Raw genomic sequence first — 18,324 nt, forward strand, 5'->3', positions numbered from 1 at the left:
GAGTTAGTCCCTGGTGAGATAGGCGTTTACAGGCCAAATGGCCTCTGGGAAGAAACTTCTTCTCAACCTCTCCGTTCTCACCGCATGGCAACGGAGGCGTTTGGAAGCAGATAGGGTAGAAACATTGCAGAGGGTTTTGGGTGGGATATGCTTGGAATGGAGGAACATGGATCATGTGCTGGCTGAGGAGATTTGTTTGTCTTGGCAGGGTCATCACAAACATTATGGGCTGAAGGGCTTGTTCCTGTGTGGTACTGTTCCATGTTCTGTAAAAACCTGATTTCCAGGTTGATTCACATCTGATTTACATCTGAAAATCTGATTTACATAAACACCTGATACAACTTTAATCTTTTGTGAAATTGGAATGAAAGTTAATTACTGTAGGTAGTTGAGCTCAATACTAGTGTTGAAGTAGAGTCCTGACGCAAAGTATCATCCATATACTTCCCTTCACAGATACGATCTGACCCACAGCGTCCCTCCAATCTTGGGCTTCTCAACCACAGTTGAATTCACAGCATGATTTTCATCACTCTGAACTCCAATCATAATCATACATTTATAGCCAAGTATGTTTTGCAACATACAAGGAATTTGATTTACCATATAGTCATCCCAATAAAAAGCAACAGAACACACTAAATACATTATAACATGAACATCCACCATAGTGGCTCCTCTGCATTCCTCACTGTGATGGAAGGTGAAAAAAAGTTCAATCTCTCCCTTCTTTGTCCTCCAGTGGTCAGGGACCTCCAACCTTCCGTTGACAGGACGATCTTACCCCTGTAGCCGGCGGCAGGTCTCCTCGTCAGGGCGATCAAGTTCCTGCATCTGAGGGAAATCTCGGCTCCGCCGCACCGGGCAATCTACCCCAGGTCGGGGCTAGTCATGCGGCTTTTGGAGCTTCCCGATGTCAGTCTCAACCTGAGACTGCGAGCTCCTTGATGTTAAAGTCCGCAATGTTAGGAATGAGTGATGTCCGTAAAGATCCCAGGCAAGGAATCGGCTCCGATGTTAAGTCCACAATGTTAGGAATGGGTGGTGTTTCGGGTCGAGACCTTCTGAAGAGTCCCACTAAATTACTCCAGCTTTTTGTGTCTATCTTCGGTGTAAACCAGCATCTGCAGTTCCTTCCTACACCTATCTTCATACCGTTGCATTGTCAGCTACCCTAGCGTTTTGGAGGTGTTGTTCCTCCAGTGCGGCCTTATTATGGGAATGGTGGAGGCCCAGGACAGAAAGGATGTTGTTGAATGGGGAGGGGGAGTTAAAATGATTTGCAATCCACCACATGGACCACATGTGTTAAAGTTTCTCTCAAACTCGATAGACACAAATTGCTAGAGTAACTCAGCAGGACAGGCAGCATCTCTGGAGAGAAGGAATGGGTGACGTTTCGCGTCAAGACTCTTCTTCAGAGATGCTGCCTGTTCCGCTGAATAAGCAAGTTCGGTATTCTGAAAAAATGTATTTGACAAATCCCATGATTCCTTTGCGGGAACCGCTGCTCAGCGATTCCTCTTGCTGCACCGACTGAGGTTAGAGCTTCGTGTTGGGGAGAATCGCACCTGCCCTTCCCCACAGTGAGTGGGACCCGAATCCCTCGGCATCGTCACAGGTCACAGAGCGACCTTGGCGGGCCGGTGACCGTGGCTGCCGGTTGGCCCCCTCGGCGCTGGAGCAGCGGAGGGGGAGGGTAGGTGCAATTCTCCCCAGACCCGGAGCTCCAGCCTCAGTCGATGCAGCGACGGGAATCGGTGAGCAGCGGTTCCCGCAAAGGAGAGGTGGTCAGCGGGATAGATGGCGGGAGAGAGGAGACAGGGACTGGTGAACGGGAGAGGGGCTTATTTCCCCCCCCGCGCCGGCTGCAAGTCCGGGGTCGCCACCAGACAGGGACGGGTACATCTGGCCACCCTTCTGCATGGACCAGTGGAGAAGGGAGAACTAGTGTCGCTAACTCCAGTAACAATCCATCAGCGTGGGAGACCCAGTTCGATCCAATGTTTATCTACAGTAACCTGTAACATGGGCATGCGCCGTCTGAATACCGAACTCGCTTATTGTTCCAGCTTTTTGTGTCTATCTTTGGTGTAAGCCAGCATCTGTAGTGCCTTCCTGCAGGTTTCTCTCGTAAAGTATCCAGGCTCCCGTGACGTAAAAGGAGCCGCGGTTGCCCTGGCGACGGACGCCCCCCCCCCCATGACGTCAGGCGGCGACGCGGGTGAGAGATGACGTCACAGGAGCCGCGGTTGCCCAGGAGCCGGACGCCCCGCCCCCTCCCCGTGACGCCAGGCGGCGACGCGGGTGAGAGGTGACGTCACAGGAGCTGCGGTTGCCCCGGACGCCCCGCCCCCTCCCCGTGACGTCAGGCGGCGGCGCGGGTGAGAGGTGACGCGGCTCGAGCGGCTGGCGGCCGTTGGGAAGATGGTGGCGCCGGGTCGGGGCAAGTGCCCGAGCTCCCGTGCTCTGCTCGCCCTCACCGTCGCCACCCTCACGCTGCTGGGGCAGCTGCTGCGCCACGGACACGCCGCCAGCCTGTACGGCGGGGAGGACGCGGTGGTCATCCTGGAGGCCCAGGCGGTCAAGGCGCTGCTGGCCAACTCGCCCAGCGCCTGGGTGGTGGAGTTCTACTCGTCCTGGTGCGGCCACTGCGTTAGCTTCGCCCCCACCTGGAGAACGCTGGCCCGCGATGTCCAAGGTGAGGCCCGCAGGGGAACTAACACCGTTACCTCGGAGCACACTAAGTGCTCGACTAACCCAGCGGGACTCAGCGGGTCTCCGCAGGTCAGGCGGCATCTGTCGGAGAATATGGACAGGCGACGTGTGTAGGAAGGAACGGCATATGTTGGTTTTCGGCTCTGAAGTAGGGTCTCGACTCGAAACGTCACCCATTCTTTCTCTCCAGAGATGCTGCCAGTCCCGCTGAGTTACTCCAGCATTTTATGTCTGGACAGGCGACGTGTCGGGTCGGGACTCTTCAGAAGAAAAAAAACCTCGCCTATCCATGATCTCCTGAGAGACCCTTCTTCAGACTGATTACAAGCTCCTGACCCGAAGCGACACCCAGATGCTGAGATGTTGCCTCGCCCGCTGAGTTACCCCAGCACTTTGTGTCTTTTTTTTTTGTAAACCAGCATTACAGTTCTTTATGTCTCCAGTTACATTGGGATTGTCCCGGAACTGGCTCTGACTGTGAGCCTTGATCTGTGTTATGAATGTTTAGGGTTTCCACGTCACTAAAGCCGCAAAACATGCCGTAGCCTCACAATCCGTCTATTAAGAGAGAGAAGAGATTGCAGATGCTGGAATCTTGAGCAAAAAAAAAGTGGTGGATTAACGCAATTGATCTGTGGAGGGAGTGGACAGACAAGATTTCAGGTCAGGACGCTGTGGACGTCGACTGTCCACTTACTCCACTGATCCGCTGAGTGACTCCGGTACTTTGTGCGTTTTTTTGTAAATCGTGTGATTATTATGTCTTTACTCTTAGTTGCTCTGAGTGATGTACTTGGTGTGTTGGTGATCAGGAGAATCTGGAGGGATGGAAGATAAGGGGAATGTTGATGGTGAGATGCTGCTGTTCTATGATCTAGATCCAGTCATGATGAAGGAACAGCAGTGTACTCTCTAGTTAAGGCGACACTCGACCAGCAGGGGGACCAGGTCAGAGTGTTCCCAAAAAACAAAGTGTTGGAAGTGTTCAGGCAAAGTGTTCAGGCTGATTGTAGTAGGAAGAGGAAAACTGGTCTCAGATAAGGTGTGGAGTGAAATGTAAAGCCGGAGAAAGGGATATAGTGGAAGGGGACAGGGGGGAACAAGGGATGGGATAGTGAGGAGTGGAAGATGGTGGGATGAGATAATGGATGCACATCAAGGTGGGGATGCTGAGGAGGGAGATATTACAGGTGGGGGTGTTACATAAAATTGGAGAATTCAATGTTCATACCATTGGATTGTAAGCTACATAAGCAGAGTACAAGGTGCTGTTCCTCCAATTTGCATAGGGCCTCACTCTGGCAATGGAGGAGGCCACGGACAGAAAGGTTAGTATGGGAAGGGGAGTTAAAATGGTTAGCAACTGGTTTGATCCCGGAGGCCTTGGCAGACACACGCAAGTGTTCGGCGAAATAATCACCTAATCTGCATTTGGTGTTGCCGATGTAAAGGAAGCAGTTCCTTGTATATACATTTAAATTGGGATTGTCCCAATCATGGTTCTGCATGTCAGACTTTTGCTCTGCTGTTGAACGTTTTGGATTACCACAGCTTTAAAACTATAAAACTTTATTTCACCAATCAATCTGTCTATAAGGAGAGATTGGACAAGCTTAGATTGTTTTCTCTGGAGACTCAGAGTTTGAGGAGAGACCTGATATAGGTAAATAAAATTACGAGGGGCATAGACAGTCAGAACCTTTATCCCAGATTGGCAAATGTCAAAGACGAGAGAGCATAACTTTAAGGTGTTAGGTGCAAAGTTCAAAGGAGATGCGCTGGGCAAGTTTTTGTTTTACAGAGTGGAGGCCTGTAACGCTCTGCCAGGGGTGGTGATGGAGGCAGACACAATACTGGTGTTGAAGATGAGTTTATATAAGCACATGGATCTGCTGGGAATGGAGAGATATGGATCATGTGCAAGCAGAGAAGATTAATTTAACTTGATATCATGTTCAGTGTGGACAGAAGTGCCGGCACCTGTGCTAAACTGTTCTATGTCTATGTCTAAAACGCAACAGGGAGGTTGAGGAAAATGCAATGTGCTGGAGGAACTCAGTGGATCAGGCAGCATCTGGAGCGTTTAGTTTCACAAATAACATGAATTATTATTAAATATGTAAAAGAGAAAAACTGCATGTTTGTACATTAAATATAACTAGTGTTATACTCACCAGTGTTAGGATCTCCCTTTATTTTACATATAGCACCATTGCCATTCATGTGACTCCCTAGGGTGCTATCTGAGAGCTATGCTGTCTGAGGCAATAGACAATCAACATTTTTGGTCACGACCCTTCAGGCTGATGGAGTAGGGGGGAGATAACTGGAAAAGAAATGTGGGGATGTTGCAAAACCTGGCAAGTGATAGATGGATGCAGGTGGGTAAGAGGGTTGTTTTGCGAAGGCAAGTCTGAGGAGAGACGTGGCTTTTGTCACAAGTCTGGGTTCGAGTTTCACTGTACCTTAATTGGTACACGTGACAATAAACAGACCTTTGAACCTTTTTGAACCTTTGAATATGGTCAAGCATAGGAATCACAGAGGGGGAGCGGTGAGAGAGGATCTCACAGGACTCCAGTCGGGGAGAGGAAGCGAACTTCTTCAAAGTAGGCATACTTTGAAGAGATTTTGCAGTGAAGCAATAACAGACACAAGGTACTGCGGGTGCTAGTTGTCCTACTGAGTATTAGGAGTTCCTCATGCTGCTGCACCCGCTGAGTTCCTCCAGCAATTTTGTGTACCATTAGACCAGAGTTATTGTCTTTGGCTTTCGGTACAGTGTCTGATCATATGTTGGCTTAATTGGACAATGGTCTCATTCGCCTTTAGCTTACATACAATTATAGTTTTAATCTTAAGTATGGTGATAAATCAATGAATGAAAAATTGACTAAGTCAATATTTGTTTGCCAGCGGTTTTTAGTTAAAGATGTTCAAATATATTGAAATGGATGAAGATTAATTTCTGCATTCACCATTTAAAGATTTTGATAGTGGTTTGTGCTTTGGACTACTGTTCAAAGGAAATTGGACATATATTTGAATGTGATTTTTGACAGTACATCTCATGATCAGCGCGGCTTTTTTGTGAAGGTAATATTCTGACTATTTTAAAAGGTACTTTGAGTAATATGTGTACAGTAAAACATAATGGATAATAGGGGGTCCGTTACTGCTGATTTCCCATTTTTAGTGAGTAGGGTGTTATTTTTGTATGTAGTTAAAACAAAGAACTGCAGATGCTGATTAATGCACAAAAGGATACAAAGTGCTGGAGTAACTCAGCGGGTTAGGCAGCAGGTTGGAGAGAGGAGGTTAGAGTTATAACTTAGAGTTATAGGGTCTTTCTGCGTGAAAACGGGCCCTTCGGCCCAACTTTCCCACACCGGACAACGTCCCATCTACATTAGTCCCACCTGTCTGCATTTGGCACATATCCCTCTAAACCTGTCCTATCTTTGTGTTAAACCTGTCAAATCCATGTAACCTCTACAAGCCAGGCATACTACTTTGCTTAGAGAATGGATAGGTGATGTTGGAACCCATCTTCAGACTAATTCGGTCTGCTGAGTTACTCCAGCACTTTTTTTCACGTCACCTTAAAACTAAGCGCCAATGCGTGGTGTGAGGCAGGGGTGGCGTCGGCACGGTCCATTCACTATAACCAAAGTCCATTATAAAGGTGTTCGTTAAAATGAGTGTTTGTTGTGTTTTCATTGGGCTAATTGGAAGCAAAGCTTAAGTTTATCTATTATTTCTCTTTTCTTATGTCCATGCTAGTGAATGAAATTAAGGGTTGTCTGTAGGAATTTTAAATGTATATGCATTTTGAATGCTTTTGCAGATGTCTTGAATAATGGTCCTTAATGTAACTATCAGAAATGTTATGTCTTTTACCAGTAACTAGTACAAGTGCAGACTTTGCATTTAAATCATTTTCTTTGTATTATGTGGCAATCTATTCATCTAGATCTTCTTTATATTTTAGTTTTGAGTCTAAAGTGGTGTTATGCATTATGGTTTAGGCTTTTCAATCTGTTAAATTCATAACATGATTTTGGCATCAAGAGCTATGAAGTTCTGGTAAGGTTGATAATTCAAATCCTTAGCCAAGAAAATTGCATCATCCCATTTCTTACTTTTTTCCCCACAAATGTCTTGGTTTATTACAGTCATGTGTACCAAGATATAGTGGGACAATTGTTTTGCATGCTCTCAGGCAAATAATATAAAACTTGAGTACAATCATACCAGGCATCAGTACAGCAGGTGGAATGGAATGGGATACTTATTGTCACAACAAGGCACAACAAGGCATAGTTGCCTCCTTGGTTCTCCAGAGAGAGAAAGGAATATGATGTTACAAATATATTTATATTTCAAATAATAAAGTTGATATTGCATAAGCAGCTTTCCATAAGCAGGTTTCGCAAGCAGGTGACAGTGGTAAGGATTCAATTTGTTATTTTAGTTCGACGAGCTTGCACCAATTCCTCTGTATGTTCTCTGATGTCGTCTTACACAAGCAATGCGAGAGCTGCAGCTGATTTCAGCAGATATAGCAACGCTCTTGTGCATTAACTCTATTCTATGTCATAGTTTTCCTGAATTTAAGTGTTAACAACTTGCCCAATGTAAAATTAATCTGGGCTTTGTAAGTACAGTCCACAATAGTGATAAATTGTTGAAAAATTAGTTGACAAGTTTGATTTGAATGTACACATATAAGTAAGCATCTTTCATTGGGAGATGTCCTATTTCTGTTCTCATGGAAGTACCCCTATTTCAATGGGCTTCTGCACGTAAGTGGAAATAGTAGTTGTTGGAGACACAATACTGAAATCATTTATTTCATTTCAATACAATTATACTAAAACTGTTACTGTTTTCCTCTTTGTTACGATTTGATGTTCATCTGCTTCTTGTATACATAATTGGGATTGATGCCAGTGAATCTTATTCTCTTATATGCCCTACCTGTACAGCAGAATACAGGCAAAGTGTCACTTATTATGTTGACTAGAAGTTTCAATTTTGGTGGAAGTGCTGAGAGTTTTAGATGATTCAGGCCACAAGGAACTTACTAACTATGCCTTGCACATTCTAATCCAAATTGTTGATGTAGATGAAAAACAATAATCGTACCAGTATCAACCCTTGAGGCACACTATTAGTCACAGGCTTCCAGTCCAAAAAAAAATATATTCCAACATCACCCTCTGCTTCCTTACCATCAAGCTAAGTATGTATCCAATTAGCTAGTTCTTCCTGGAATCCATGCGATTTAACCATCCAGAATTGCTTAATATTTGGAACCTTAGCAAAGATCTTGCTGAAACCCATGTAGACTATGTCTACAGCTCTGCCATTGTCAACCTTCTTAGTTACTTAAAAAATCTCAAATTCGTGAGTCACAATTTCCCACCCACAAAGCTGTGCTGACTATCCCTAATCCATCTGACTTTCCAAATACATAGATAACTTATCCCTCAGAATCACCTCCAGTAAGTTGCCTGCCATGGATATCAGGTGAATAGATGTTAAATGGCTTATTTACATAAGATGTGCCAAGACCGTAAGAACAAGTTGATGATGTAAGTCAACAGTTACCTTTCAGCTAGCAGAATTTTTTTCATGCTGCTGTTGACTGGTATTGCAGTAGAAAGAAATGTGCAAAGCTAATACTATACCACTTAGCAGCTTTGTAATTACGTTGTTACTATCGCAGTGAACATTTTCAAGTTGCTATCAAAAGAGCAAAGCAAAAACACTGTGAATATTTTGTCTTGTTTTAAGTTTTCAGCTCAATTTAATGCATCAGTTGTATTCTCCATACTTTGATGTAAGCAGTATTAAAGGAATGCTTTAATTTTTCATCTTAGTTTTTATTCCAAACCCCATTTAACTATTGCCAGTTAATGCTTGTGTCTACACATGACACAGATACTATTTCTTCCGTTTTGGTAGTGGGGGAGTGAGTGCACACTTTTGTAATTTGGTGATGTGACACCTCATCAGTGCCAGGTTAATTGGATTCCAGACAATTACATCATTAGATACTGGCAATTCATATTTCAGCAATGAGCTGTGGGGTAAGATATTAAGCACTCACCTTATGAAAGCCTTTTTAGGATTCTTCTGAAACTAACAAGAAATGATTTGCTTCACTGGCTTATATCCTATGTTTGTGGATATATTTTTTCCTTCCTTTGCTTTCCGACTACTTCCAAAGGTGCTGCCACTATCTGCTGGAGTAAACTCAGTGGCTGACTTGCTGAAGAAGGGTCTCGATCCGAAAAGTCACTCATTCCTTCTCTCCAGAGATGCTGCCTCACCCGCTGAGTTACTTCAGCATTTTGTGTCTACCGCTGACTTGCTGCGTAACTCCAGCACTTTGGGTTTTCCTCAAGATTCCAGCATCTGTATTTCCTTGTGTCACTATTCTACTGCCACTATATGTTGTGTTTGCTCCACCAAGCTGGTGTGAGGTAGAATCTTTGTTTCTCTTATGATTTTGTGTTGTTACTTCTAATGCATGGGGACAGGGTTCGAGGGATGGAAATTGTCACTTCAATTGAACACAATGAATAAAGTGTCCTACTGCTTGTTTATGCTTCCGTATATACAGCATAGAATGTATTGAGTAATGAGATGATTGTGCAAACTATAATTAGCGTGTAGATGTCTGATTCCTGAAAGATTTGTTTACTGGGAAAATACTTACAAAGATGGCAACTGTTTTTAAAAGGTGCTGCTCATTGATCCACATATTGCTTGGGTATATGAAGGCAAATTAATTGGCACCAAATCTATATAGGAGATGAATATTTTTTTTTAAATTTAAACTGCTCCAGGAAGACATCTTAAAATTCATTTAGTTTTTCCTGTAGTCCCTAAAATGTGAATTTGCTGGTCTCAGCCAGCATGACATGTCTTTTTTTAAAAACAGAATACAAACCTATGCAGTTTCCTAATCTACCTCAAGTATATTACATTATACTTGTCCTCAGTAGATGACTCTTTAAGTCACATCAAAATTGGCAAGCAATTTTATTGCTTTGGTGAAAGAACTGATAGTACCTTTTATTATCTCAGGCGTTCTTTAGGATAAAACAGAATTTTGATCGTTTTTCAAGTGGGACAACGTAATCTCAAAGACAGCCACGTTTTTGCATTATCTGCAAATGAAATAGTTCAATTTGAAAGAGAAAATTGTCAGCAGTGTTAATCTGTTGAATGCTACAGATTTCTGCCCATAACTCGAGTGCAATCAAAATCCACTTATTGTTTACAACCCTCCAATTATGCAGTTGTTTAAAATTGTGCAATGTGAAGTTTGGCCTTTAATCTCAGGAGCTCTGATTTTTCCTTTCAGCTGCCTGAAATTATTTTTATGTGGCTTTTTTCCCGAGTGATTCTATTGAGAAGGAAAATATACTTTTCCAGTTCTAACTCATTTACCTACCAGTAATTTCTCCTTGTGATCAAACCTGGCATTATTGAATGTACTATAATCATTTATTTTACAGTTGACCTGCGAATGGACCATATGATCATTATTACTTTGGTCCACTGAAGTCTTGCCTCACTATTATCACCAAGCACAATAATTAAAACAAGTTTTTCAATCCAATCCCTGACATATTTATTAAATAAAATATTTAAGTGTTAATAGCCTAACGGTCTTGCTAACCTTCACCCTTGATTGCATTTTTTTAAACACCGTTTGCCTTTACAGAAATTAATGTGACCTTTTAATTGGATTTCATAGTTATCGGTTTTATCTATTGAGATTACAGATTAACATTTTCTTTGCATTTAATAAAGCAAATCTCATTCTATCCTTCGTTTCTCAACAGTTTATCGCTGACAATTTAAGCTTAGCAGAAAAAAATCCTGAAATCCTGCCAGTCTTGGTTAATCTTAATTCCTGTAATTTAAGTAATTACAACTATTACCAATTCTCAGTAATTTCTAATATAATTCACACATACTCTCCAAACATATGCCCAATTCTCAATGTAGTTTTCAACAGCACTCTTATTAAACTCGGTTCATGAAAAAGAGTCAAGTCAAGAGTTTTTTATTGTCATGTGTCCCAGATAGGACAATGAAATTCTTGCTTGCTGCAGACCTTCGTAAAAAGATTTTCTGCAGCCACTTGGCTTCCTTTTTCAATTTCTTTGAATAATTAAAAAATATTTTTTTTTTCATTTAATCTAGCAATGTTACAAAATTTTGAGATTTTAAAAATCAAGTCTGTAATTTATCCCATCAGATAAAGCATAAAAATAAGTTTAATTTGACACCTAATTCACTTTCATATCTCAAGTATTTAAAAAGTTATGGCCATTTTCATACTGGGAAATGAGCATCTTGTTCCCTATTGATTTTCATAACAAAATGCTGTGATCGTGAACAGTCAAAAGCCCATAACTTTCTTAAAAATTAAGAGAACTGAATGAAATTTTCAGTTATCATAGATTGAAGCATTCTGAAACAAATATAAAATAATCTTACTTGGATGACCTGAAATTAAAGCATATAATTAGTTAGTTACCTAATTGTAGCTAATTTCAGACTTCAATTACTAGATCTAAACATCTATCCATTTCTTAATAAATGATTAACATTTTTAAATAGCCTAAATGTCCAAATAATATTCACAAATAATTCACAATAAAACATGATTTTTAAATCTCATTTACATTAATTTATAGGCCAAATGGAAGGAATTTAGTGTTTAATTGCTGTAAATAAATGCCCATTTAAATCAGCTTTCCAGTGGGATCCTGTGGAACGCGCTGGTTTAGAACGTTCACATTGCGGTAGATTTGTGCCCCAAATGCCGAGAAAAATACTGCGGGATATAATGGGGCCAAATTGAGCTACTCGCAATATTAAACTTTGTATAAAGGGATCTTTAGAAGCCCTTTTTAATGTAAAAATATACAACCTAACTTCTGCTATTTGCTTTATGAGACCCTGCGGTTGCTGGCGGTCGCGGGTTTAGAGATTGATTTTTAAACTACTATAACTATTATTCAATGCCTTTAAACCTAATAATAGCTTTTGCGACGGGGTCTTCCAGCGATTTTTCGTTAATAATTAACTAGGCTGAACATTTTCGATTGGAACAGCTTAGAGAAAATCGCGTTTTAAACCCGCCCCCTCTAAACGGCGCCAAAATCGCGCACACTTGCAGCGACAGATTTTCAACGACGCTTCAGGTAGGCTTTGCAACATACCTATTTAATCAGTCTGGAAAGGTGTGTGGCAATCCAGACATCTTTGCAATTTCCTTTGTTTTGTTACCCAATGAATAATTAGCCAATTAACACGTGAATACTTTATGGTTCCCTTAATTTTCATGTTCTAAATGGACAGCTCAAATCAAAGGAAATTGTAGAACGCAATCATCTTACTGCTTTTGTAATATTGAAGACTTTGTTTCTTACAAACTTTTAAAAAAGGAAATAAAAGCAACAGACTCTGTATACTAATTTGCTAATTATCTTGTGAAAGAGTAACTGCAACAGAGGGACAATAGTTTTGTACATTTCATTTCAAATATCTCCTCAATATGCTCTATCCAAAAGAGCACAATCCCTAACAAATTTTGTTTCTCTTCATCATTATAATTCTTCAGCCCTGGCAACATGCGCATTATCTCTGCATCCTCTCCAGAGCTATCTTGTTTGGTGGTGACTGGAGGTTCAATTTTGACCTGACTAATAATGTTTACAATTTTATTCCATTCCCCATCTGATAAATTTAAGTATCTCATTCACCTTTCTCAACGGCTTTATCTGGCCACTGTCAAGTGCTAAATTTGTATCAGAAAATAATGAAGTAAACTTTTCTTTGCAGATTGGGAATTGGCAATCAGGGTCGGTGCGATGGATTGTGCCGAGGAGAATAATTTTGCCGCATGTGCAGACTATGGTATTCACTTCTATCCAACGTTTCGGGTAAGGGCATACCTGTTGATGAAGAATACTTTGTATAGTGAATGTCTTTGTGTAGTGAATCCTTCTTTGCAAACTTGCATATTTGAAATTAAAGTGAGATTTTTATTTATTAGTTTTTTCAGTTCCTTGATGTGCAGTCTTTTCTGCTGAAATGTAAGAATGTTTAGATAATTTTGTGGGTGGAGAGAAATACAAGCTTAATAATTGAGAACCAAGTTAACAGTACCTTTTCTTTGCATTACGAAACGTGCATAGTAACTAGAACTGCTACAGGTTAGTTTTAGTCTAGTTTATTTATTATTGTGGATTATTGTCCTGTAAGCCACCCATGACTTTGAAGTTTGACTAAATAAATACATTTTTCCAATCTAATTTATTATCATACTATTTTGGCTGGTGACCCCTGTATATTTATCGTCTCTGTTAAAGCAATGAGAGACTGGCCCACTTTTTCCCCAGTCATGCTGTATCTTTTGGTTTAATATGTACTTGCTTCTTGCCAGAGCTATACCAGAGATACACGGATGACCAGCATGCAGCTTAGTTAGTGTCTCACTGGATAAATTCCCTGCAGCATGAACTTAGAGAGAAGTTAGGTGCAGAGCATACCATGAAGAAAGAAGTTCCCCTGAACTAAAATTATGCAAATCTTCTCAGCACTCCTGAATCAAAGGGTAAAAGTCAATGTTTCCTGATTGATATCAGTAAAATAATCTGTTATATATATTTTTACATGTGAACAAAATTGGGGGAGATACTTGTCCAGAATACTTTGCGACTGTCATGCCACCAGGCAGAAAAAAGGTCCAGAAACATTTTCTATTGTAATAAACCTTGTAATGATGAATTGTACAGAAATTAATTTATTGCTATTTTGAAATTTGAAAAATTAATTATATGCACTTTCTAATTTGATTTACATTTACATTACTTGTATAATAATAACTTTTTTTTGGTCCCATTGTCCAGCCTGGCTGGTGCTTAGTAAATACATAAGGAGAACGTTTTGCTCTTCCCCAATTTACATCCTTCTTCTCATGATCAAACTGTTAAGTTGTAGAACAAGTTCTTTGCCTTGATTTTTCTTTCAGCAGGGTACTTTTCGAATTATTTGAATTAATATGGCAGTAGGTCCTAAGTGTTGAAATTGAGATGAAAACATGGTCAAAAAGGTTTATTGCACAACCTCATCCTTCAGGGAGAATTAGAACTTAACCCATCTGTACATGCTTGATCATTTATTTAACCAAAGTAAAAAAGGCACATACAATGCCCTCCATAATGTTTGGGCCAAAGACCCATCATTTCTTTATTTGCCTCTGTACTTCACAATTTGAGATTTGTAATAGAAAAAAAATCACATGTGGTTAAAGTGCTCATTGTCAGATTTTATTAAAGGCCATTTTTATACATTTTGGTTTCACCATGTAGAAATTACAGCTGTGTTTATACATAGTCTCCCCCCATTTCAGGGCACCATAATGTTGGGACACATGGCTTCACAGGCATTTGTAATTGCTCATGTGTGTTTAATTGCCTCTTTAATGCAGGTATAAGAGACCTCTCAGCACCTAGTCTTTCCGCCAGTCTTTCCATCAACTTTGGAAACTTATTGCTGTTTATCAATATCTTCTTTTGTGTCCATCATCTTATGTTTCAAATGTTCGGCCAGGCTCTTGCACAGTGGACAGCCTTCTCATTTGCCACCGTTAGATCTTCCAGGCAGCATTGTTCACCAAGAAGTGGGCATCTTAGTAGGTGTGGCATTGTTTGTACACATGTTCCACATTCACATTCTGTGTCTGCCACATCCGCATAGCCCCATTTGCTCATATTGGTCTTGCCTCAGCCCATCCCTGTATGAAGCCTATGAGGGACTTCCAAGTCTTTCAGTCACACCTGTGACCAGGTGGTAACTGTTCCTTGGTTGGGATTGGCATCTTTACGTGGTGGTGGTTTTCACTGCGTTTCTTTTCCCACAAGGCTAGTCTGGTTGCTTGAGGAGACTGTGACAGTGGCTGGACTGTGTGAAAGAAGTTCTTCTTCGACTTCAGCTGTTTTGGGGCTGGGTGATGGGAGTGACAGGAATGATGAGTGTCCCCAACTTGCCTACAACGTTCAGTTCTATCTGCAACTGATCTGCAGATTCCTGGTGGAGCAATACCGGCCAAGACATGCAAGCTATCCACATCCGTTGGTTTTAGGCAGCCAGTGGTGCATCTGCAGCTGTCATTAAGGGTGGCATCAACTTTCTTTGCATGAGATGATCTCTCCCAAACAGGACAAGCATACTCTGCAGCAGAGTAGCACAGCGCAAGAGCAGTTGACCGCAGTGTGGATGCATTGGTACCCCACTACGAGTTTGCCAGCTTGCGGAGGAGGCTGTTCCTCGTCCTCACTTTGCCCTTCACCCTTTTGATGTGTTGCTTGAAGGAGAGGGTTCGGTCCAGAGTGACCCCACGGTAGACAGGGTAGTTCACAGTGCCTCAAAGGGACACCATTCCATGTTACGGACAGCTTCCTTCCAGCTTCGTGATTACGAAGGTGGAACAGGTTAACGGGTCTTAGCAGGGTTTACCTTCAGTTGGTTGTCCTTGTAATATTTGTCAAGTTGTCTAAGGATGATGAGAGGGTAGCTTCTACCTCATCTATGCGAGTGCTCTGGGCTGCTATTCCAAGGTCGTCAACGTAAATGAAGCTTCTCGTCCCTGGGAACACTAGCTTATCATTAGTGTATACATTGAACAGCACTGGAGCAAGGTCACTGCCCTGAGGTAGGCCATTCTTTTGTTTCCTCCATCTGCTGCGTTTATCATTCAGCTCCACATAGAAGCGTCTGTTTTCCAGTAGCTGTTGAATCAGATTGGTCAAGTGGAAGTCCTATGTCATGTCATGGAGCCTATTGAGGTGCAGCCTGTGGTTCACAGTGTCATCAGCGAGTGTCAGATCAACAAAGACAACACCATTTGGTTCATTCCTTTCAAAGCCGTCCTCAATCAATGTGCTGAGTTAGATTGAGCACTTGGCTGGTACATGATCTCCCAGGCCGGAAGCCAGCTTACTCCGGTATAAGGTGTTGTTCTGTGATTGGGCCTAACCTGTTCAAGATGAGGCACTCAAAGAGCGCCTTTGGCATAGTTGGGAGATCGGTCTGTAGCTATTTGCTTCTTTAGGGTCTTTCCCGGGCTTAAGGACAGCGATCACAAGAGATTTCTGCCATATTTTAGGTAGCTGGCAGAGGGTTGCACAATTGTTGAACAGCAAGAGGACCAACTCTCGTGTAATCTGCCCAAAATGTTTGATCTGTTCTGTGCGAATGTCATCAAGGCCAGCTGCCTTGCCGTTCTTGAGGGAATTGATTGATGTCTGGAGTTCCTTGCTGTTGAAGTACCAGGTTGACTCTCTATCACCCTGAAGCCATAGACTCATTTTGTGGTGCTTCTTGTGTGGTGGTTTGCCATTCAGAAGCAGCTAGTGAGCAACCTGTAATGTTAGAGTGCAGCGTTGCCTTCTGGAGGTCGTTGTTTAGCTTCTTGATGGTTGACAAAGCTCTCTTACTGTTGTGTGTTACATCAACACTCTCAATAAGTTCTTGCCAGGATTTTCTTCGTTACCCTGATATTGCTAACATGAGCATTGCCCCTGTGTTCATTGTTTCCTCTGAGAAGGGATCTTCCTCGTACAGTTTTGAGTACTTCTCGTAAAATGAGGCACTGTCAGCTGAGATTCCAGGTATATAGTACTCACTACATCCGCGTGGAATATACTTTCTAGAAATGCCTTGCACTGTTTTGACGAACTGATCATAGTTTGCTGGGACTGGCTCGAGATTAGATAGGGCTCCGTCCAGATTGCTGGCAAACTGCTCCCAATCAGCTTTTTGAAAGTTGAAACGCCGTCCTGGAGGAACTCTCTGAGGTACCACAACAGTAATGCTAATGATGATTGGTCTGTGTTGTGAGTGTGGTATTGGCTTGAAGACTAGTTATTTGCCTTGACATGTTATTTGATCACCTGTAAAGGTCAGGTCGAGATTATAGCCTTTCTCCCATCGGCAGCTATTGAAGGAAGGAGGAAGTTTAACATCATGAATTAGGTCAAGAAGATGTGCTTCTGCCCAACTCTCTACAAGCTTACCATCCTCGTTGGTTTCTTTATAGCCCCATGAGGTGCTGTGGCTGTTGAAATCCCCAATGGTAACATTCATGTGTTGGTAACTGATGGTTTGGTGTTCTTCAAAGGCAAATGAAGAGCCTGGTGGTTTGTAAACAGAGGTCACAATTAGTTTTCCCCAGGTTCACAGCAAGGATTTCTATGTTGTCCCTTTCTGTCATTGAAGTCTGGTTGATGATTAGGTCTCTTTTATCGAAGATAGTGCTGCCATATTTCTCATGTGGCCTTTCAATAACTAGCTTCATTCCAGGGATCTTAGGTCGATGCTGTTGCTGTCCTCTGTGGGTCTCTTGTAGACCTGAGACATCACAGTCATTCTCATTGCAGAGCTTTCCAATTAGTTGTTGTTTTGCAGATGAAAGCCCCTCGACATTGATGACATGGCTTCTGGCGACAATCAGTGGGAGCCATCACTTGTTAAAACTTGGTAGGCTGGTGCTTGTAGCTTTGCAGGAGTTGGTACAATAGATACAGTAGATGATGGTGGCCTAGCTCCGGAAGCTTAAAATTAGCTCAGGATACTTCCAGTTTCCAGCCCCGCGACGTAGATTCTTCTGCTATGGGGCTGTTTATCAACATGAGGACCAAAGTTGTGCCAATGAAAGTCAAAGAAGCCATTATGAGGCTGAGAAACAAGAATAAAACTGTTGGAAACATCAGCCAAACCTTACGCTGACCGAAATCCTCTGAAGAAGGGTTTCGTCCCGAAACGTTGCCTATTTCCTTCGTTCCATAGATGCTGCTGCACCCGCTGAGTTTCTCCAGCTTTTTTGTGCACCTTCGATTTTCCAGCATCTGCAGTTCCTTCTTGAACTCAACTGTTTGGTACATCAGTAAGCAGAAAGAGATGGTGAGCACTGGTGAGCTGACTAATCGCAAAGGGACTGGCAGGCCAAGGAAGACCTCCACAGCTGATGACAGAAGAATGCTATCTGTAATAAAGAAAATGTATTACACAATAGGTAGTGTTTTTTTTAATTTGCTCTGGATTGACACTATATGGGCTGATTATATGGGCATTTCAAAGAAATTCTATCTGGAATAGCTATACTAACAATTTTCTTCAACTGTCAAGAATTTGCATGTGCCTTTGGAACATATAATTTGAGGACTATATCACATTATATTTTCCCATGGGGATTAAAATACATTTCTACTTTGATTTTCTTGATAGCGCCACCACAATTCTGCGGAATTGCTTAATGTGGTTGGAAATTAACTATTGCCAGTTAAAGGACATGGCTACTAGGAAAAGGTTGTTGCTCATCACAATTTTGGGTGAGATTAACCCTGAAGGTGATTTTTTGGAACAAATGTGCCTTGCCAAGTTTCTTACTAATTTTCACAATTGAATGTACTTATTGGGTAAATGAAATATTTGTTTTAAATCCACAGACTCTTGTGTGTTTTCAGTAAGAAATCTGTTGTTATTATCACTCATTTTTCACTTGTTCCC

General features: G+C 41.9%; 1 protein-coding gene across 3 annotated transcripts in view; it reads left to right on the top strand.

Moving 5' to 3' along the window:
* Nucleotides 1-2,365: 2,365 nt before the first annotated feature.
* The window catches only part of LOC116990845 (LIM/homeobox protein Lhx3-like), a 113,731-nt gene continuing 97,772 nt past the window's right edge, over nucleotides 2,366-18,324 (top strand). For 2 of the 3 annotated variants that reach the window (XM_033048899.1, XM_033048900.1), the window contains exons 1-2: nucleotides 2,371-2,704; nucleotides 12,595-12,695. In XM_033048899.1, coding sequence (XP_032904790.1) covers nucleotides 2,431-2,704; nucleotides 12,595-12,695 — 375 coding nt within the window. In that variant the 5' untranslated portion in view covers nucleotides 2,371-2,430. Of the gene's footprint in view, nucleotides 2,705-12,594; nucleotides 12,696-18,324 lie in introns of all 3 variants that reach the window. The other variant, XM_033048902.1, reaches the window with a different exon arrangement.

Source organism: Amblyraja radiata, chromosome 32 (genome assembly GCF_010909765.2).
Source record: "Amblyraja radiata isolate CabotCenter1 chromosome 32, sAmbRad1.1.pri, whole genome shotgun sequence".
In the NCBI taxonomy this organism is placed as follows: domain Eukaryota; kingdom Metazoa; phylum Chordata; class Chondrichthyes; order Rajiformes; family Rajidae; genus Amblyraja; species Amblyraja radiata.